Source organism: Mustelus asterias, chromosome 15 (assembly GCF_964213995.1).
Source record: "Mustelus asterias chromosome 15, sMusAst1.hap1.1, whole genome shotgun sequence".
NCBI classification, from domain to species: domain Eukaryota; kingdom Metazoa; phylum Chordata; class Chondrichthyes; order Carcharhiniformes; family Triakidae; genus Mustelus; species Mustelus asterias.
Window position 1 is genome coordinate 86589163 of NC_135815.1, and position 22606 is coordinate 86611768.

Consider the following 22606-nt stretch of genomic DNA (forward strand, 5'->3'; position numbering starts at 1 on the left):
CGCCCCAATCACCTTGGGTGTCGTCACTTCCTGCCCTGGGCCCCGCCTCCGGCCCGGCCCCCTCCCGTTCGGGACGCTGCGCGACAAGATGGCGGCGAGGCCGGGTTTGGCGATGCCACAGGTGGAGGTACCGGACTCGCTTTCGGCCAAGTACACCGGGTCTGTAGTTAGGAGGGACCGACTGTACCGCGCGCCGATTCCCCTCCCCCCCCCCATTCCCCCTAGAGCCTGGGTGGGATTGTGGTCGGTGCAGGCTCGATGGGCTGAATGGCCTCCTTCTGCACTGTGGGGATTCTATGAATCGTAATGCTATAGTCTTTACTAGGATTTCCATTCAAATCCAGTGCTTGTCTATAGAGAGGCTGGCGAATGAGGAGGAGAAAACCTCCGATGTGGTCCCAAAGGGCATGGGTCTGTGAAGTGTTGTTCCATCGTTTTGGATTTGTGTAGGGTATGGATCGGTGCAGTGGTGAGCACTGCTGCTTCACAACACCCAGGGACCCGGGTTCGATTCCCGGCTCCGGTCACTGTCTGTGTGCACATTCTCCCTGTGTCTGCGTGGGTTTCCTCCCACATTCTGAGAGACGTGTTGGTTAGGTGCATTGACCCAAACAGGTGCCAGAATGTGGCGAATAGGGGAATTTCACAGTAACATAATTGCAGTGTTAATGGAAGCCTTACTTGTGACTTAATAAATAAACTTTAACTTCGAGTCACCCCTCGCCCCCCCCATTCAAAAGTCTGATGGCAGCAGGGAAGAAGCTGTCCTTGAGTCAGTTGGTGCGTGACCTCAGATTTTCGATCTTTTTCCCGATCGAAGAAGGTGAAAGAGAGTATGTCCGGTGTGTGTGGTGTTCTTGAGCTGGCAGCTCTCCCCTTTTGAGGAGAAGAATGGACTGGTGGTGATTTAACCTGAGGATCACCCCATCTCAGGCGAGGGGCAAAGTTACTTGGTGTAATCTGGTACAATCTGCGTTTCCGCTGCTTGTTCAGATTTCAATGTAGAAAAAAGACTTTCATTAACATAGTGCCTCATGACCTCAGGAAGTGCTTTACAATATGTTAATTTATTCCATGTAGCACCACAAAGAGAGGAGATCTTCCATTGTGTCATGTGGTGCTATCACTGGGCTGCATGGGATACATTAAGTCAAGATCCAGCAGCTCAAAACAGGGAATCCATGCAGTGCTGTGGGGCAGCAGCAAAATTATGTACAACCCTCGTTCAATGAGGTATGTAGAACCTATACATGAACATGTGTCGAGGGTAACACTAGATGTACCTAAAAATATCCCAAACTAGTGCAGCTACAACACTGCATTTCATACTTGCTAAACAGTGATAACGATATGCCACAGATAGCAAAATATAACATGACCAATAGACCAGATCAAACTCTGTCGTCCTGCCTCAGTCTTGGTTAAAAATGTTGACATGGCAAGGAGAGTTATTAACATTGCTGTCCTTCACGATGATACAATGCAGCACTTGAGTGCAAAAATGAGGCTGAAGCATTTGCAACCATCTTCATTCACTTTGTTGTATGGATGAACCATTTCTGCCTTCTCCACAGGTCCCCACTATCACATGCCTGTCTTTTATTCAATTCATGTGACATAAACTGTGTAGTTGATACAGCTAAGACTATGGACTTATGACATTCCAGCTGTAATGCTGAAGACCTGTGTTCTACAACTAGTCATACCCCTAGCTAAGCTATAACACTAGCATCGAACATTCACACTAATACCGAACCAATAATGTGAAAAATTGTTCACGCATTCCTATTGCAAGAAGGACAAATCCAACTGGGTCAATTTCCACCTCATAAACAAACAATGCGGAGAAAGGAATCAACAGCAGTGCTATCAAGTGGCACATTTTTCACTAATAAACTGCTTGCTGATGCCCTGTTTGTGATCCATCTGGACCACTCAACTCCAGACCACATTACAACCTTTATCCAAAAATGGTTTGTATCTGGGTCACACTGTTACTTCACCTAACATCAAGGCAGCATTTGACCAAGTGTAGTATCAATAAGCCCCCCAATAAAACTGGAGTTCAGGGGGAAAACTCTCTGGCTGGATTCATACAAAGCGGAAAGGAAGATGGGTGTCTAAGTTTCAGGTCATCACTGCAGGTGTTGGTCAAGGCTGCATTCGAGGCCAAACTATCTTCGCCTGCTCTAACAATGACATTCCCTCCATTGTAAGGTTAGAAATGAGTCTGTCTCCTGATGATTACACAATGCTCAGCTATGTTTGCAATTCCTCTGCATGGAACAGGCTAATATGGTAATCAGCAAGATGTGGGCAACATCCAGGCTTAGGCTGATAAAGTGGCAAGTAATGTTCGTGTCACACCAGTGCTAGGCAATGACCCTCTATAATAAAAGAGCCAAAACTATTTCCCCAAAACACTTGGAGGCAATGGTATCGCTGAGTGCATGAGAACACTATCATCTCAAAGCCTCATCCCATCTTGACTTGAACAATGTGCTTGCTTTTCAACTCCAAAGCAATATACTTGGATTAAATGATTTTTAAAGTTGAAGGTGTACAGATGTTGAATTAAAAAATAAATTCTATTTAACACAATATCCTTTTGAAAACTAAATGTAGCATGAGATTCCCTATCTGTTATTCAGATATGGCTAGGCTAACAATATTACTACTGAAAATCTATAACACCGATAAAGGATTTTCTCTAAAGGAAGGTGGGGGCATTTGGTGGGGAGCTAGAAAAGCCAGTACTTAGGCACTATATTTTCATAATGCAGGATGGCTTTCACTGCAGATTGTGTTATGCGTTTGTGAAATGAATGAATGAAAGATTTCTTGAACACAATTCCTGGAGTATTGCAAAAATGCACTGAATGATTGCTGTAGGAAGGTTCCTTATTCAAAAGCATTCAGTGCAGGACCGAGGGACCCAGCATTGAGAAGTGGGGGACGGGGCTGTAAGAGCAAGACCCCTGCTCTTGCTACTGACCCTTCTACAACCTCTCCCTGTGACACCCTATCCTGCAAAACCCCTTCTGCCATCACTTAAATCTGGGTCTGGGTCATTCTGTGATCCTGGGACTCTGGTGGATGTAATTTCAACAGCAACCACCAGCTCCCCTGGTGGCACTGCTGGCAGCGCAGCTCTGGGTGGGTGGGTCTTCCCATCATTTTACGGAGGAGATGGGGCGCTTCAGTCATCAACTGGAGAGCCTGTGAGGGACCAGTGTTGCCGCCTTTGGCTCATAATTCGGTGGGTCTTCCCCAATCAGGCAATTAAGAGACCACTGGCAGGCCTTCCTTGGGATCAGGAGCCAGGGATGGGAAGACCCACCCAGAGCTGCCAGCAGCGCCACCGGGGGAGCTGGTGCTTGCTGCTGAAATCACATCCACCAGAGTCCCAGGATCACAGAGTGACCCAGACTGGATTTAAGTCATGGCAGAAGGGGTTTTGCAGGATAGGGGTGTCACAGGGAGGAGTTGTAAAAGGGTCAGCAGTAAGAGCAGGGGTCTTGCTCTTACAGCCCCGTCCCCCACTTCTCAATGCTGGATCCCTTGATCCTGCACTGAATGCTTTTGAACAAGGAGCCTTTCTCGGAGACCACACACAATCCACGCAGATTTGCATTTCATGCTCTCTGGGGGCAGGCAATAGGCCTGCCCGCTATTGGGTTAATCTCGAGGTGGCTGGAAGAGGCCCTTGGGCATTATTTTCCTCCTTCAGTACCTCAGTTGGTGGCAAGGCAGAAAGTACCATGGATTTTAATGGGGTGGAGCAGGAATATGGCAGGGTCCCCATCTGCCACCATCTCACCTGATTATGTGCTTTCCCCTCCCCCCTTTCCCCCTCACATCAAATTCACCTATGGTTTTTTTTGAAACTGCTCAGCTGTGATATCATTATTTCTGCGATTCACCTTTTCAAGGAAAATGATGAGGTTCTAAAAATATAAACGTCTGCACAAAATCCTGGCAGTGAAACTTGACACACACTTCTCTGGCCTTGAAATACTCCCAGCCAGTGTCTTCTGAGACTTGTCCCTTTTTATACAGTAATTCAGACACAATGCTAACTGCTAGCATTCACTCAGAGCTAGAGCTAGCATTAGCTTATAGAAGATCTATAACTTACCCGGTCATTCCAATGTCAGATCAGTAGACACTGCCTTTATCATAGTTACGTCTGATCATACTGCATGACTTCACCTAAGTTGCTTTAATGTGTAAAAATCTTAGGTTCATTATTAGCATTGATAATATGCAACATTCCATTGTTCACTCCTTTCATTGTTGGGCGGGACAGTGGTTAGCACTGCTGCCTCACAGCGCCAGGGACCCAGGTTCGATTCCCAGCTTGGGTCACTATCCGTGTGGAGTCTGCACATTCTCCCCTTGTCTGCGTGGGTTTCCTCCGGGCGCTCCGGTTTCCTCCCACAGTCCGAAAGACATGCTGGTCAGGTGCATTGGCCATGCTAAATTCTCCTTCCGTGTACCCGAACAGTGTGGCGACTCGGGGATTTTCACAGTAACTTCGTTGCAGTGTTAATGTAAGCCTACTTGTGACACTAATAGATAAACTGAACTCATCTCTAGATCAATGGGCCACTCAAAAGTGATTATGTCTTGTACCACATGATCTTTGGGCTATGAGATCATGCTGTAGGTGAATGGGAATGTACTTTTGAGGTTCATTTTGTTCCGATAACCTTGACATAGCAGCTACTGTATGATACCGAATGCTGATGTTGGTTCTTAAATTATTAAAAATAAGTTGCCACTTTTGGCATCTCATTAAAATTGCAACCATTGATTTTGCTGCCAGCCACATCAAGGCAGCTTGCTCCTTTAAAATAATCTGAAAAAAGAAAAAGAATAAAAGCAGAGAAACAATTATTTTTGAAGAAAAACAGATTTGCAGGTGGAATTGTTGGAATGTTTTCACCATAATAGGGTGGTAGCGCTGACCTGGCTTGCTGCATTTATTTACTGAGGAAATGGATGACCTTTCAACTGTTTTACTCTCTGGGGTTATGTTCCCACACTGTGGATCCAACCATCTGTCTGCAGCAAAATGGAGTTTAGTCAGCACATTGCATCCTGTCATTTTTCAGATTGGCCATGTTACAAATGCGACTGTTTATTGGCAACCCTTTCCTGAGACTGTATTTTGAATAATTACCCTTTTAGAATTGACGTAAAGAAGACAAAAAAAACTGGCACCTTTTTTGGCAGCCTCTTGACATCTTGAAACCTCAGCATGGCACAGTGGTTAGCACTGCTGCCTCACAGCGCCAGGGACCCGGGTTCGATTCTGGCCTTGGTCTGTTTGGGGTTTGCACATTCTCCCCGTGTCTGAATGGATTTCCTCCGGGTGCTCCGGTTTGCTCCCACAGTCCAAAGATGTGTAGGTTAGGTGGATTAGCCATGGTAAGTGTGTGGGGCAACGAGGATAGGGTGGGGGAAAGGCCTGGATAAGGTACTCTGTCAGAGAGTCGGTGCAGACTCGGTGGGCTGAATGGTCTCCTGCACTGTAGCGATTCTATGATTTCAGAAATGCATTGCCATCATTTTACAAACAAAAACACTTGGGCATCAAGGATATATTTTCCACCCATTGATGTGGAAATGTAGCCCTAATTTTTAGTACTTAATCTTTTGCTCTTGGAATTTTTATGTCTTATTGGTATTATATTAATTATGAAAGTTCAAAAATTGTAAGATTTGGAAACCCATGATTTCATAAGGGTTCACAGAATCATAGAACTCCTACAGTACAGAAGGAGGGATTATGGTCGGTACAGACTTGATGGGCCGAATGGCTGCATTCTGTACTGTAGGGATTCTACGATGATCATTCCAAAGGAAGAAAGAGCAACGCAGAAGTTAAAGGAGGGAATTCCAGAGCGCTAAGACCTTGCCATGTGAAAGCAGAGACACCAATGGTGGAACAGTTAAAATCAGGGATGCTCAAGAGGCCAGAATTGGAGAAGCGCAGGTATCTCTGGAAGGCTGGAGGACTTTAGAGTATTGCACAGATAGGGAGGGACAAAGTCATTGAGGGATTTTAATTCAAGAATCCAGATTTTTGTTAACTGGGGGACCAATGTACGTCAGCAAGAATAGGAATGATAAATGAACAGGATTTGGTGCAAGTTAGGACATGAGCAGCAGAATTTTGAAGTTTACTGTAGGTAGAAAATGGGAGGCCAGCCAAGAGTGCATTGGAATAGTCAAGTCTAGAGCTAGCAAAATCTCCAGCATAGATTTCTTTGTCAGTACACAGAACAGAATGCTCACGCCAATTAACTCAGTCTGATTTTGTTTTTTAAGTGAAATACTTGCGAGGTTTTATAACTGTTAAAGTTAGTGCTTTATTGACATTTATGTCTTCAAAATCGATGTAATAAATTATGGTCAAAGCGCAGTAATTGTTATGTAGGCACACAGAGATATCTTGCAATACCTGTGAGATGCAGAAGCAATTAATCCAGTTTTGGTGGTGTTGATTGAGAGAGAAATGTTTCCCAGGGTGTGAGAAGTTTGTTATTCCAGCTATGCCATGGGATCATTTATATCTAACTGAATTGGGGTCTTAGTTTCGCGTCTCCTATCAAAGACGGGCACCAGCAACTATGCAGCACTTCCTTAGTTCTACATTAATGTGTCATCCGAGCCTATGCTCAAATTCTGCATTGGGGCAAGCTTCTAAATCCGAGGCAAGAATAACATTATCTGAGAGATGTGGGCATTCCAATGTGAGCAGGTTTCATTGAGCGTTTCACTCAGCTCTGTGGTAATTATGGCTGGAATTCTCCGACCTCGCCCGCGGCTGGGATTCTCCGGTCCAACTGAAGTGAATGGAGTTTTGGCTGAGTGCCAAAAATCTCCGTTCTCACTTGCAGCAGTGACGGGATGCACAAGACCAGATAATTCCGGCCTATATCTTTTCTGGCCCATAGCCTGAAACATTTCTGCCATTTGCTCAGGCTGTTGCCCTGGAACTCAAATGGATGTCCGATCATTAGCAACAACCGTATATCTATAATCGCTGAAAGGAATACTTAAATTTATGTAAAATACTTAAATTTACTTAACTCCACTGAGCACTTTCTAGCCAACGATGAACTATTTGACGTGTAGTCACTATATTGGGAAACAATCAATATGTGCTCAGCAAGGTCCCAAAAACAACAATGTGATAATGACCAGATAATCTGTTTCAGTCATGTTGATTGATCCAGTCCCCCCTGCTCTTTTGGATAGTGTGGGAACCTTTGCGTCCGCCTGAGGCCTGATGGGACCTCAGTTTAATGTTCCATCCAAAAGGCTGCTCTACCTCACATGCCGACTTCATCATCCTGTGGCGTCTCTGAGTGACTTCCCTGTTGCTGCTGAGTCAGGCAATTTTGTGAAATTGGTCAAATTTATTTTAAAAAGAACCCACATAACCTTCAGGCAGAGAAAAGTTTCACCACTCCGTTAAGGGCTGAACTTGAACACAGGTCCACCTATATCAGAGCAGAAATTTGCAACATCAGAATTTGTTTAATGCTTTCAGTTTTGCAATTACATGCACATGCCGCCCTGAGCTTGCACAGTATATTGAACATGTTTCAGTTGGGACGATGGTATGGAATATAGTATAGATTTTGTTCTTTGCGTGCACTTTCCCATCATAGAAGTCCACTGCATTTGCCAGTAAAATAACATCAGTTATTTGAGAGATCTGTCAGTTATGTTAAAATTGCAGGAAATACTTCTGTGTGATCCTATGATTATACAAAATGAAAAATGTATGTTCGATTCTTGCATTCTGTAGCTGCGGATCCTGGCTGACATCCATTTCTCTTTCTAGGTCATTTGCATACTTTACTGTGAAAGACCGACTTCCACAAATCCTGACCAAGGCTATTGATACAGTGCATCGGAATATGGAGAACTTTTTTCAGAAATATGGACAGGTGGGTTGAAATATAATTTTACAAACTAATAATGGCCTTGGAAGGGGTACAGAATGAATACACAAGAATTAGGAGTGGCAGTGGGCCATTTGGCTCATCCAGCCTGCTCCGCTACTCAATAAGATCATGGCTGATCTGATTCTGGCCTCAACTCCCCTTTCTTGTCTGTCCCCCATTGCCATTGACTCCACTATTGATCAACAATCTATCTAACTCAGCCTTGAATATATTCAACTACCCAGTTTCCGCTGTGCCCACTAATTCTAGACTTCCCCAGAAGGGGAAACATCCTCTCAACAGCCACTCTGTCAAGCCCCCACAGGGTCTTCTATGTTTCAATAAGATCACCTCTCATTCTTTTAAATCCAACAGGTATAGGCCTAACTTGTTTAATCTTTCCTCATAAAATTACCCCATCATTCCCAGAATCAGTTGAGTGAAACTTGTCTGAACTGCTTATAATGCAGTTTTATTCTTCCTTAAATAAGGAGACCAGTACTGTGACTCTAAACTTTACACGGTATTCCAGACGCACTCTCACTAAAGTTTTATACAGTTGTAGCAAAATTTGTAACACTCATTCCAGGTTAACCAGCATTTCACTTGCACCTCCTTCAGTTTGGTCTATTGTAGTCGCTGCTCCCAATGTGGTTTCTATATCGGAGAGGCCAAATGTAGACTGAGTGATAGCTTTGCTGAGCACCTTTGGTCTGTGCGCAATCAGAACCCTGACCTCCCAGTTGCTTTGCCATTTTAACACATGATCCTGCTCCCATGCCCACATGTCTGTCCTTGGCCAACTGCAATGTTCCAGTGAAGCTCAACGCAAACTGGAGGAACAGCATCTCATCTTCCGGCTCGGCACTTTACAGCCTTCCGGTCTCAACATCGAGTTCAACAACTTCAGATGATTAGCTCTGCCCCACCTCAACCCCTTTGTTTTCATCTTATTTAGTTTTTAACTGTTCTCTACCTTTTATTTCTTTATTGCCTTCCTTTATTTTTCTTCCCCCCCACTCTTTCCTCTATTTTATCCCCCTCTTCTCAATTTTACCTCTCTCCTACCCATCTTCCCCTTCTCCCACATCTTCATCTGTCACAGCTTGCCCTCTGATTTCAGCTTCTCTGCCGTTTGGCCATTCACAGTCTTTATTCTCTCAATGGACTGCCATTAGCAGCCTTTCCCCTTGTTTTTGTGGCTATGACTCATCTTTCATTCCCTCACCCCACAGTATAAATCCCACTATCTATGCCTTTTAGCTTTGACAAAGGGTCATCTGGACTTGAAACATCAGCTCTTTTCTCTCCTTACAGATGCTGCCAGACCTATTGAGATTTTCCAGCATTTCCTCTTTTGGTTTCCCTACCTTTATTCTCAATTCCCCTTGCATTAAATGGCCACATTCCATTTGTTTTCCTAACCACTAGCCGTACCTGCATACTAGCATTTTGTGGTCCGTGTACCCAGATCCCTCTGCACCATAGAGTTCTGCAGTCTCTCTCTATTTAAACAATGAACTGCTGTTTTTATTCTTATGCCAGGTGGACAAGTTCACACTTTCTCACATTATACTCCATCTGCCAAATTTTTGCCCACTCACTTAACCTGTCTAAATGATTTTATAGACTTTCCTATGCCAACTTAATTTCCCACCTATCTCTGTGTCATCAGCAAATTTGCCTACCATACATTCGGGTCCTTTGATACCAAACCTGATACTAAATTTAAAATGCTAAATTAAGTGGACAGATTGCATAAACTTGTTTTATATTCCTTGGAGTTTAGAAGATTTAAGGTTGAACTTGGCAAGGTGTTTGAAATTATTAAAGGACTCGTCGGAGCCAATGCACAGAAAGCTTTTCCCATGTTGAAGGAATCCTGACCAAGAGGTCATAATCTCAACATTATAGCTCAGCCATTTAGGAGTGAAATCAGGGTGCGTGTTTTCACACAAAGTGGAGTGGAAATCTGGAACTTGATTCTCCTAATGGTTGTGTGTGCTTGGTCAATTGAGATTTTCAAGACTGAAATTGTTAGATTTTTGTCAAGTAGGGATAAAGAGAGAATGTAGTTAAATGGAGTCATGGTGAAGATAAGCCATTCTCTAATTGAATGGATTTGAAGATCCGATGTTATGTTCTTACGAACATTGGCCAATTCTTCAAAAAGGCCACGGCATCTTTAACATCTATCTGAACAAGCAGACAGGCCCTCACTTTAATATCTGATTTGCAAGATGTCCTGTGACAGTGCCGTACTCGAGGGTCAGCCTACATTTTTTTACTCAATTGCTGGATTGGGGCTTGAACTTTCTAACTCCCATTAAAAGTGTTAGTGCTGAACTATGCTGAAAATTTAACTTGAATAATGGAATTTCGTTAGAGGTCTGTTCCTTGTCCTCCTCTAATATCAGGAAATCTCTGATCATAAGATCATGAGAAATAGAAAGAGTAGGCTTTTCAACTCTTTGAGCCTGCTCCGTCATTCATTGAGATCGTCAATGATCTGATAGTGATCTTAGCCCCACTTTTTTGTCTGCCTCCCATAACCTTTGACTCCCTCTGCAGCCCATAAAACATAGCAGTCATCCCAATAGGAATAATAAATAAGCATTGATGTAGCAGTTAAAGTTCAAAAAAATTGGTTTAAAAAAGAATATTGAATGAAGCTTGTTGGAAGCCAATAGGACATTAAGATTAGATTGGGATGCTCATTGAACAAAAACAACTAGTACAGACCCAATGGGTGAAATGCTGTTTTCCTATGGGCGCGGCACGGTGGCACAGTGGTTATCACTGCTGCCTCACAGCATCAGGAACCCGGATTGGATTCCCGGCTTGGGTCACTTTGGTGTGGAGTCTGCACATTCTCCCCGTGTCTGCGTGGGTTTCCTCCGGGTGCTCCGGTTTCCTCCCACAGTCTGAAAGACGTGCTGGTTAGGTGAATTGGCCATGCTAAATTCTCCCTCACTGTACCCGAACAGGCACCAGACTGTGGCGACTAGGGGATTTTCACAGTAATTTCATTGCAGTGTTATTGTAAGCCTACTTGTGACAATAATAAGTAAACTTTAAAACTATTGTGCTGTGTGATTACTTGGTTATATGTTAGCTAAAGCAGTGGGATTAATGTACTATCATAATTTCTCTGCTCATTTGGGTGGAGTTATCAGGTTTTGCCAGAAATAGCTAAACTATAACTTGTTTTAAAATGACCATATAAAAATGTTGGTTTTATTTTGTATTGTATTTCTCAAAGAATAACATGTTAATTTGTAATGATTTTGCCTGAATGTATCTCAGATAATGCTGCGTGTTTTTCTAGGAAGGTGTGGAGGCAGAAAAAAGAGCTATCTACCTCATGTCTAAGTTACGGAATGAGCTGCAAACTGACAAGCCGGCACTACCTCTTACAGATGGATTACCTGATGCTGACCTGTGGAATGAATACCTGGAACACCAACAGGCTAGACTGGATACGGGTGAAAGCCCCAGCTGGTTTAAATCAGCCTGGCTGTACATGGAGTGTTACATGTACCGTCGCATTCATGAATCACTACAACTCAAGTGAGTGAATTCAATTCGCTGAAAATAAATTTTAAACTTTTAAAAACTTCCATAACTTTTCATTTGAAAAAATTGGGCAGGATTTTCTGGCCACGCTCGCCCCAAGGCTGGAAAATCCCACCCGCGGTCAAAGGACCTTTGCGTGGTCCGTGTTTTACCCAGTACGATTCCCGTGGCAGGCGGGACGGGAAAATTTCACCCATTGTGTCTAGAATATAAAGATCTGAAGATGGAAATTGCATTTGTATGGTGTCTTTGCAACACTTTTGAAGAACGCTTTTATCACCTTGTTCTCCCATTTTTAAAGATTTGTGGACCTAAAACCCAAGGTTGCTCTGCTTGTAAAGTTTTACCATTGAGTTTGTACAAACTCTTCTTCCCTAAACATATCACCTTTCCTTTCTATTCATTAAATTTCATCCGCCGTCGATCTACCCAATTGACTGATCTGTCTTTATCCTTCCGAAGTCATGCCCTGCTCTCTTAACCAATGCACAGTAAGAAGTCTCACAACGCCAGGTTAAAGTCCAACAGGTTTATTTGGAACCATGAGCTTTCGGAGCACTGCTCCTTCATCAGCTGAGTGAAACTCTAGTATGGCACTCATCTGATGAAGGAGCAGCGCTCCAATGGCGGCATGGACAGGTTGGGCCGAAGTCATAGAGGTTTACATGCTGTAAACCTCAATGACTTTAACCTGGTGTTATGAGACTTCTTACTGTTTTTTCTATTTATTAGTGTCACAAGTAGGCTTACATCAACACTGCAATGAAGTTACTGTGAAAATCCCCTAGTCGCCACACTGCCCACCCCAGTCAAATGCCGGCATTTCCACATCTGAACCAATGCAACAGTTCTGGGACATTTGCAAACTGTGATGTTGTGTCCCTGTGTTTCTTAGTTGTGAAGATCTTTGGGATATCCTGAGGATGTAGTAAGGTGCCATATAAAAGCAAATTTCTGTCTGATTGTGTAGCACCTTGAGATGTTCCTCTCTGTTAATAATGTGTGTTAATAAATATAAGCTTTTATTTTTGTTTGAACAATCCCACAAGAGATCAACAAGAATCGATGATGTTAAAGATCAAGGAAATGTTGGACTTTAAGCTGTAAAGTCTGTAAATTAATTTACTTTTATGTTCACTGTGTTGCAGTCCTCCCATGTGTGATTTTGATGTATTTAATGAAGCAAAGACCCAAAGTTTCTTCACATCGCAACAGGCTATCATTGTTATCTGCACCTACTTTCTAGAAATGAAAAAGAAAATAAAATGTTTTGAGGATACTCAACTCAAAGCTGAGTTTCTGCTGCTCGTGCAGGTAGGCCTTAAATAAATGGGTCGTGTACAAGTTTGTATTTGTCTAGTTATTACTAAAGTTGAAGGTTGAGTGCTAATATCAGATTGTACAATACAATAATTGATCCATGATTCACTTGGAGCTACAGACCCTGGCATTGTTGCTCAGTGCCACACAAAGTCTGTAAGGTGAAGTTTTTTAAGCATTAGGAAAGAAAGATACTTGAGTATTTTCTTATTTTCATTCAGTATCGACAACATAGCTTCAAGGTACAAGATCCTTGCTAGAATCAGCTTCCAGGGTTCATTTTAATGCACAGTTCACATAAACAAAATCTCACCAACACCAAAGGAAAAGTCACAAAATATATCCTAAAAAGCAATTGTGCCACGATATGAGTGTTTGTAAAGTTATGATTAATATTGTAGATAACTGACAGCAACCACAAGATCTCTCATCTTTGTGTACTTGTAGTCATTCATATAGTTTTCTTGAGGTGAAGAGGCGGCATGGTGGCACAGTGATTAGTGCTGCTGCCTCACAGTGCCAGGGTCCCAGGTTCAATTCCGGCCTCGGGTCACTGTGTGGAGTTTACACTTTCTCCCCGTGTCCTCCCACACTCCAAAGATGTGTGGGTTAGGTTGATTGGCTATGCTAAATTGACCCTAGTGTCAGGGGGATTAGCAAGGTAAATATTTGGGTTTACACATATTGTTTGTTAGATTATAGTTAGATAATTCGAAATTCTCAGAAAAATGCTAACTCCCAGTTGTTCAAATTGTGGATAATTGTGGATAAATTATGTATCAACACCACTGAAATTTATCTTTTGTAACTTCAGAAACAATATGGAAAATCAGCAGGAGTAGGGCCTGGGTCGGTACAGACTTGATGGGCTGAATGGCTTCCTTCTGTACTGTAGGGATTCTATGATTTTATTATAGCTGCATTTTTATGATTGTTTATAAGGATTGCATGTATCCATATACATCCATTTGCAGTCATTTCCATGCTTTGTAACAATCTTGTGATTATTAATCTATTATTGGTCGCTTAGTTAGTAGGGATCAGTCAGACTTTTCCTACCCCTGGGTTCAAGGCATCTGTCATGATGTGGAGATGTCGGTGTTGGACTGGGGTAAACACAGTAAGAAGTCTCACAACACCAGGTTAAAGTCCAACAGGTTTATTTGGTAGCAAATACCATAAGCTTTCGGAGCACTGCTCCTTCGTCAGATGGAGTGGAAATCTGCTGTCAAACAGTGCAAACAGACAGAATCAAGTTGCAGAATACTGATTAGAATGCGAATCCTACAGCCAGCCAGATCTTAAATGTACAGACAATGTGGGTGGAGGGAACTGTTTGCACTGTTTGAGAGCAGATTTCCACTCCATCTGACGAAGGAGCAGTGCTCCGAAAGCTTATGGTATTTGCTACCAAATAAACCTATTGGACTTTAACCTGGTGTTGTGAGACTTCTTACTGTGTTCAAGGCATCTGCCAAGGATGCTACATACAGATAAAAGATGTGAAAATAGGCAGGATACACTAGGATGCAGTGAGATAAATGCTTTACAATCTGATGCATTTTTAGTATGTATTTGAAATTTTAAGAATAAGTGTTGTATTTCATGCGACAGTTACAGTCACTCATATAATGGGTGCAGATTAGCCCTCAGCCAATTCTTTCTCTTAGAACATAGAACAGTACAGCACAGAACAGGCCCTTCGGCCCACGATGTTGTGCCGAGCTTTATCTGGTCGGTACAGCTGAATTTCAAATTGTTAGATAATTTGAAATTCCCCAGAAAAATGCTAACTCCCACTTGTTCAAAACAGCTATAATTATCAACACCACTGAAATTTATATTTTGTAATTTCAGAAACAATATGGAAAATCAGCAGGAGATGCTTTAGCCTTTAACTTCCATTTGTTACAATCCCAGCTGATAACACTGGACAAGTCAGATTCTAGAGTGAAACCTGGCTTGATTAATGCTAACTTTTTTTAGAAACCATGGTGGAATGTTACTGAACTAACGGAGACTGCTGATGAACTTTTAACATAAAGAATAAAACATTTATTAAACAAGAAATGTTAACTATATTACACCAGACAAAAAGCAGAAAGATGTCAATGCCACAAGAAAATGTTTCAAATCACACTAATCTGTTAGGGGCCAGACCAGAAACTCCAAGGTATGTTATGAAGTTAGCCTCGACCCCAACTTTTACTTTTGGCATTAGGGTGAGCATAAGGTGTTTCACTCCAGGTATGATGCAAGTGACTCAGTAGGAAGCTTTTATCAGAACAAACTTTATTTAAGAACACAGTTAGAATGTAGCAAAAAGAATTAGCATAACTTTTACCAATTAAAATACTTGAACATGACAAAGTATAATTCTTAACCAGCAATCTCTATAGTTCCAATTTAAAGCAATATCCCCATAGACATACATCCTTCTTCAGAATTAATTAGCATAAAAAACAAGTATGCTCATGTAATGCTAGATTTCCAGCCTTTTATCACTTCTGGACAGAGATCCAGACAGCAGTTTCCAGAGAAGGATATATCCTCAAAACAGCAGAACTTCAGAGAAGTGAACCTAGTCTCTGGCAGTTCTCAGACTTCAGAGTCAGAGAGGGATACATCTATCTGCAGCTTCCAAACAGCAGAGAAAGAGACTTATTTCCTAGCAGATTCCAGTCTCCAACTTCAGAGAGGGAAAAAGAGAGGCACTGTTCTTCGATTGTTCGCCAACAACTCAAAGCAGCAACTAAGCTTGAATTCTCTGTGTATGCCGAGCTCCACCCAGTCATATGACCTTACCTATCAATCAACCTAATCAAGTCCTACCTTTGGGGAACCAGTAAAAGCACCAGAACAGCATTAGTCCAGATTAAAACAAACATTCTAGCAATTAGGAGCAGTTATGCTGCTGCAATAACAATAAAGGGCTGCTGGATACAGACAAAACTGTATTGGAAATAAACAAAAACTGCCTAAACAGATCTTACATAAGGAACATGACAAATACATTCCTTGAAGGCACAGTATCATCACAATTCCTTTACAGACACATAAACCAGTGAAGATTTACTCATCACCACCCTCACCAACAGGCTTTTCACTTGAGACTGGAAGAGTTGCCAGTGGTTTCTTCTGGTGAATTATTATATGGGCCAGACCAGGTAAGGACAGCAGATTTCCTTCCCTAAAGGATATTAGTGAACCAGATGTGACAAACAATGTACATTTTTAAAGTTGTATTTTTATTTGTATGTCTTCTTGTGTTAAGGAAGGTAGAGTGATTTCAGTTTCATGTTGGTGGGGTTTATGAGTTTTGGTGGATGCTCAATGCTTTTCACCCAACTTGTATCTCTCCCTGAAGCACCCAAAGCCGTACTCTATACTCACTATGGCTTCAACTGTAGAGCAAATACGAGTTCCCTAAACTCAGTCTCCTAGTGGCCTTGTAGTATTTTTTAATAGAGAGCTTTAAATTCTGTCTTCTCTCCCTGACATATACTGAATTCTTCCCTGCCTTTCTCTGTGTCACTTGACCATGTCTTTTTCTGCTTCCATGTTTTTTTCCCAAAATCATGAAACCTCAAACCCTTTTTTACCCATCTCTTTAACTTCTAACTCATTAAAATGAAAAGCCTGACTTTTCCGCCACAGATCCATCTAGACTTGTAGACACCAAAACTCATAAACCCCACCAACATGAAACTGAAATCACTCTACCTTCCTTAACACAAGAAGACATACAAATAAAAATACAACTTAAAAAATATACATTGTTTGTCACATCTGGCTCACTAATATCCTTTAGGGAAGGAAATCTGCTGTCCTTACCTGGTCTGGCCTATATGTGACTCCAGAGCCACAGCAATGTGGTTGACTTTCAACTGCCCTCTGAAATGTCCGAGCAAGCCACTCAGTTCAAGGGCAGCTAGGGATGGGCAACAAATGCTGGCCATCCAGCGTCGCCCATGTCCCATGAATGAATTAAAAAAACACATTTGCAATAAAGAAGTATTTTCGGAAAAGAAGCTGCATAAATAACACATTATTACAAACAAAATTCAAAGCTGGGCAGGTAGTTATCAAAATAATGAAATACCCTGAGGCGGTCTGTCTTCATGGATTGCAATAGTGCATTCAATGTAGCCTTGATATTTAACTCAATGTCTTATTGATTTATGTGTATCTCAGTTGCTGTTCCAAACAGATTTTCAGTGTTCTGAATTGGGATTTATTGGACAGCATTGAACGCATCACTTTGCAAGTTCCCCAGGCCCAGAAAATTCAAATAGACCAATAAATGTTTTAAAATGCACAGATGACTAATAATATACTTAGGTCTCTACCATATATAACTCACCAAATACAGTTTGAACACCTTTCCATGTGTCAATTAGGAATGGTAGGGAAGAGGGAAAAGTTTCAAAAGGGTGCTACGGCGGCACAGTGGTTAGCACTGCTGCCTCTCAGTGCCAGGGACCCGGGTTCGATTCCCAGCTTGGGTCACTGTCTGTGTGGAGCCTGCACGTTCTCCCCGTGTCTGTGTGGGTTTCCTCCGGGTGCTCCGGTTTCCTCCCATAGTCTGAAAGACGTGCTGGTTAGGTGCATTGGCCATGCTAAATTCTCCCTCAGTGTACTCGAACAGGTGCCGTAGTGTGGCGAATAGGAGATTTTCACAGTAACTTCATTGCAGTGTTAATGTAAGCCTACTTGTGACACTAATAAATAAACTTTAAACTTTAACAAGTGATCTTTTAAGGTGTTCTAAGTCCACTTATGATATCAATCATTTTTTGAAAAGATGTGGGCTGAGTGGAACGTCCATTTGTGATGCTTATGATTACAAATTGCTATTTCCATATTTCTGAGGTATCATGGCAATAAATCTGCACTGTTTAAAAATTGATTTTCCTTAACATTTTCTCACTGCAGTATTCAATTTTTAAAAAATGAATGCAAACTTTAGGTCATGCTCCAGTTTCCTTCCACAGTCCAAAGATGTGCGGGTTAGGTGGATTGGCCAAGCTAAATTGCCCCTTAGTGCCAGGGAGACTAGCTAGGGTAAATGCATGGGGTTATGGGAATAGAGCCTGGGTGGGATTGTGGTCGGTGCAGTCTCGACGGGCCAAATGGCCTCCTTCTGCACTGTAGGATTCTATGGTTCACTGTCACCTGCTTTTATTAAGTTGCACAGTATTAAATCAAGGATCACTTCAAAGTGAATGTTTTCACTGTCATTTCTGTGTCTTGTCATCTTGGGCGGAAAGAAGTATTTTCTTAACGTGCGAAATAATGTTTCTGGAGTTATTGTGGACACTTTGTCAACATTTTAATTTCCTGTGCTGTGAGAAGAAAATGTTGGTCGCTTATCGTGTTATTTTTAAAATCTAGGTTGCACTGTGGGGAAACAGATGTGACCTTTCCATTTCTGGCGGCCAGGACAACTCTCAAAAGCTCAATCCACTAACGTCTCTGGAATCTCTGAAGCCCTGCATCCTGGTGGATGATTCTGAAATTGTTGGGGAACTCCTCATGAACAGTAAGAGAAACAAAACCTCAGAAACAGCTTGCACCCGAATAGATATTGTCCTTGACAATTCAGGATTTGAGCTGGTGACAGACCTGATACTGGCGGATTTTCTCATTACCTCACGATTGGCCGACGTGATTCACTTTCACGGCAAAAGCATACCTTGGTTCGTTTCGGATACAACCAAGGAAGATTTTGACTGGACGCTGAAGCAGATGCAGGCAGCCAATCACGCGCAGTTGTCCAGATGCGGTGTGATGTGGGAAAATAATATGAAGCAAGGTATTTGGGTTTATCACGATCATCCTTTCTGGACCCTCCCTCACGAGTTCTGTGACATGCCTCTGGTTGCACATGACCTGTATGCCGAATTGCAGAAGTCAAATTTGATCTTTTTCAAGGGAGACCTGAACTATAGGAAACTAACAGGGGACAGAAAGTGGAGCTATACTGTTTCCTTTGACACTGCTCTACGTGGATTTCAACCAGCGCCACTTTGTAGCTTGAGAACACTGAAAGCTGACATTCAGGTTGGCTTAAAGCCCGGACAAGGCGAGCAGCTGGCAGCCTCTGATACAGAATGGATGATCAGCGGACGGTATGCCGTGATTCAGTTCAGTAACTCTCACCAAAAATAATGCTTACAAAGCTACCTGCACGGTATATCAGCAAGTCTGTCTGGTTGATCATGGGGCTGCTCTGTAACAGTCAGCTTGCTTCTTTATTGTTTACAGAACACGTACTGATCTTAAGAAAGTTATGGTCTAAGATTTTTTATAATTTAGTTTTTTGAGGCGGGCAGGAATGAAGGGGGCTTCATTTCAGGAATGTTTTATGAAAATAGCAGAATCGACCAGGACGTAATCTGCAGAAAACAAAATGTCTTTATGTAAAACTGAAATGCTACTCTAGTGTCGCTAATATATGATTAACAACAAATCATTTTAATATCAGTTACCAGTTCCTTGTGAAATATGTGTTCATTCAGAATTAAAATGATTGCTGGAGGTGACATGACATTTTATGCTTTTGTTTCAAGCATTTTTGTGAACATTTAGCAGATGCTTCGGCGATCAACAAGTAATTATTCTAATAGAATTAGAGTGAAATGTATATTGGCTTCTTTCCTATGTGAACTGATAAATGACTACAAAAGGTGTATCACCATATATACCTGTTTTAACATATAACCTTTCAGGATGAAGAACACATAATTGTGCCAGACTATGTTTTAACCTATGGAAAATCAGTATGATCAAACCAGCTACTCATTTTACACTCTTAGCTCAATGGAAAGTAAAATCAGGCAGTGTGTAAAATGGCTGTCTGATCTAACCATGCAAGTTACCCACGAGATGGATCCGAGTAAAACCACTCTCTGCGACATTGCTCATGGTGTATTGAAGGTCTGCGAATCATTTGGCTCATGGGTCGTGTGTTAAATTATCCACAAGGCTATTTAAACAACAGTGGTTCACCCATCACAGTAACAATTATACAGGGCCTTGATGAGGCCACACCTAGAGTATTGTGTGCGGCTTTGGTCTCCTTTTCTGAGGAGGAATGTTCTTGCTCTCGAGGGAGTGCAGTGAAGGTTTACCAGGCTGATTCCGGGGATGGCGGGACTGATGTATGAGGAGAGATTGACTAGGTCAGGATTGTTTTCGCTGGAGTTCAGACTTATAAAATTCTAATAGGTCTAGACAGGGTAGATGCAGGGAGGATATTCCCGATGGTGGGGAGTCCAGAACCAGGGATCAAAGTCTGAGGATTCAGGGTAGACAGACCATTTAGGATAGAGGTGAGGAGACATTTCTTCACCTGAAGAGTGGTGAGTCTGTGGAATTCATTAACACAGGAAGTAGTTGAGGCCAAAACATTGAGTGTATTCAAGAGGTGGCTGGATATTTTTTTTAAAAAATGGCACTTGGGGCGAATGGGATCAAAGGTTATGGGGAAAAAGCAGGATTAGGCTATTGAGTTGGATGATCAGCCATGATCGTAATGAATGATGGAGCAGGTTCGATGGGCCAAATGGCCTCCCCCTGCTCCTAGCTTCTATGTTTCTATGTAACACAGCAAATTCACTGCAACAATCTATCACATGGTGACACAAGGTAAACAGGTCTTAGCGATACCGCAAAATACATGCTCTCACAGATCTTAATACTGTAAAGCTATTTGCTGTGATACTAATGAGATAGAATTAATCTTCTTCCCTCCTGGACATTGTAGTAGGATAATGATGTTAAAAAAAGAACTGTGGCAAGCTTGTTTCCCAGAACATAATACACACAAAACACTGAATAACTTTCATATTTCACTGTTAAAACAACTGTAAATGCAATAAATTTAATTAATAAATAAAATTAATACAAATAAATGTAATAAATAAAAATAATAATAAATAAAATTAAAATAAACTGTAAACATCCATGACTGCTTTTCGTGGACGGCCTTCAATCTCATTCCAGCCCCATCGTTGCAAATCTCAGCCTACCGGCCTTATTCCTGTATGCTGTCTGCCTTGGTCTACCCAGCCTGTACTGCTGCGATGTAAAGTATAGCAGACAGATTCTGACATCAGCTGAGGCTCAACTATAATCAATGAGTTAACATTCTTTCCAAAGGAAAGTTTTCCCTTTTATGTTTTGTGCCTCCTTCCCTGAATTATATCTTTCAAGTGTTCATATTTTGATACATAAATTGTTCATAGTTTTCTAACAGTGTTCCAATACTGCCAGCCTTTTGTTCACTGCTCTCAAGTGCTAGGACATGGAGGCTAAACTTGATTCTTCAATATAAATCCCTTAGAGACTATCCTGTTGGTTTGCTGAGCAGTCGGATTATTCGCCTGGATTTTGTGGACAGCAGCAGTGACAGCACTTGCCATTGACCTGAAAGAAAGCTGTTTGCAAGGATCCAGCAATCTCTGTGGCATGGATTTCACTTTCCCTGATGTTACTTTGAATCTGGTTTTTGGTGAAATCTTTCTCTCCTAAAATTCGTGTTTTCTCTTTTTTCACTCTCTGGCCCCTTCCCTTTTTTTTTTAAGACCAATTTGTCCTCCTGCCCCTCCCTGTGCGGCACGGTGACACAGTGGTTAGCACTGCTGCTTCATAGCACCAGGGACCCGGGTTCAATTCCCGGCTTGGGAGGCTCTGTGTGGAGTCTGCATGTTCTCACCGTGTCTGCGTGCGTTTCCTCTGGGTTCTCCGGTTTCCTCCCACGGTCCGAAAGACGTGCTGGTTAGGCTAAATTCTCCCTCCGTGTACCCGTACAGGCACCGGAGTGTGGCGACTAGGGGAGTTTCACAGTAACTTCATTGCAGTGTTAAAGTAAGCCTACTTGTGACACGAAGAAATAAACTTTACTTTATTTACGGTTATTAGAACTTAAAAACAAGAAACAGCAGCAGGGCCCATCATGTCTACTCCACCATTATCCACTGAAGCTTATTTGAACCATCTCTAAAGGAAATAGAACCTTTTTTAGGTATGGAAACCAAAACCCTACACCAGGTTTGTCTGCATTGCAGCCTGCGGAGGTCCTCACTGCCGCCTGATGGCTGAAATTTCAGTAAGATGGGTCAGTGAGTTTGAAGATTTCTGCAGGGAACTCCTCCCCCAATCTGCTATTCTCCTGCCATTGTTAGGCTCAATAGGGAGCCTATCAGCAGCAAAGATGACTGAGAAACATGGCTGTGATTGGAGGGTCAATGAGCACCAACAAGTGAGTATGTAAAGTTAGAGACAGAGGCACTGGGCCACTGATTACCACGCGTTCCAGTGGCTCTGGCTGCTTTCCCCCAGGTGACTTCCATAGAATCCCAACAGTGCAGAAGGAGGCCATTTGGCCCATCGAGCCTGCACCGGCAACAATCCCAACAAGGCCCTATCCCCGTAACCCCACGTAACCTGCTAATCTCCTCTGACGTTCAGGGGCAAGTTGCCATGACCAATCAACCTAACCCACATATCTTTGGACTGTGGGAGGAAACCGGAGCACCCGGAGGAAACCCACGCAGACGTGGAGAGTACGTGCAAACTCCACACACAGTGACCCGAGGCCAGGAATCGAACCCAGGTCCCTGGTGCTGTGACGTAGCAGTGCTAACCACTGTGCCACCGTGCCGCCCTAGTTCCTCGAACTGTTCCCACTGTTCATCTCAGCATGCCTGCATTCTCCCGCTTCTTGCCGGGCACCGTGTGTC

General features: G+C 42.5%; 1 protein-coding gene across 2 annotated transcripts; it reads left to right on the forward strand.

Annotated features, from left to right (window-relative positions):
• Window positions 1–12: 12 nt before the first annotated feature.
• On the forward strand, window positions 13–19410 carry dcph1 (damage control phosphatase 1). Of its 2 annotated transcripts, none has more exons than XM_078230280.1 (5): window positions 13–159; window positions 7862–7967; window positions 11293–11534; window positions 12689–12854; window positions 18255–19410. In XM_078230280.1, the coding sequence occupies exons 1-5, from the start codon at window positions 89–91 to the stop codon at window positions 19029–19031; spliced, it is 1362 nt and encodes a 453-aa protein (XP_078086406.1). In that variant the 5' UTR covers window positions 13–88; the 3' UTR covers window positions 19032–19410. The 2 variants fall into 2 exon arrangements, with proteins under 2 accessions (XP_078086406.1, XP_078086407.1); XM_078230281.1 differs by having other exon boundaries at window positions 53–127.
• The last annotated feature ends 3196 nt before the right edge of the window (window positions 19411–22606 follow it).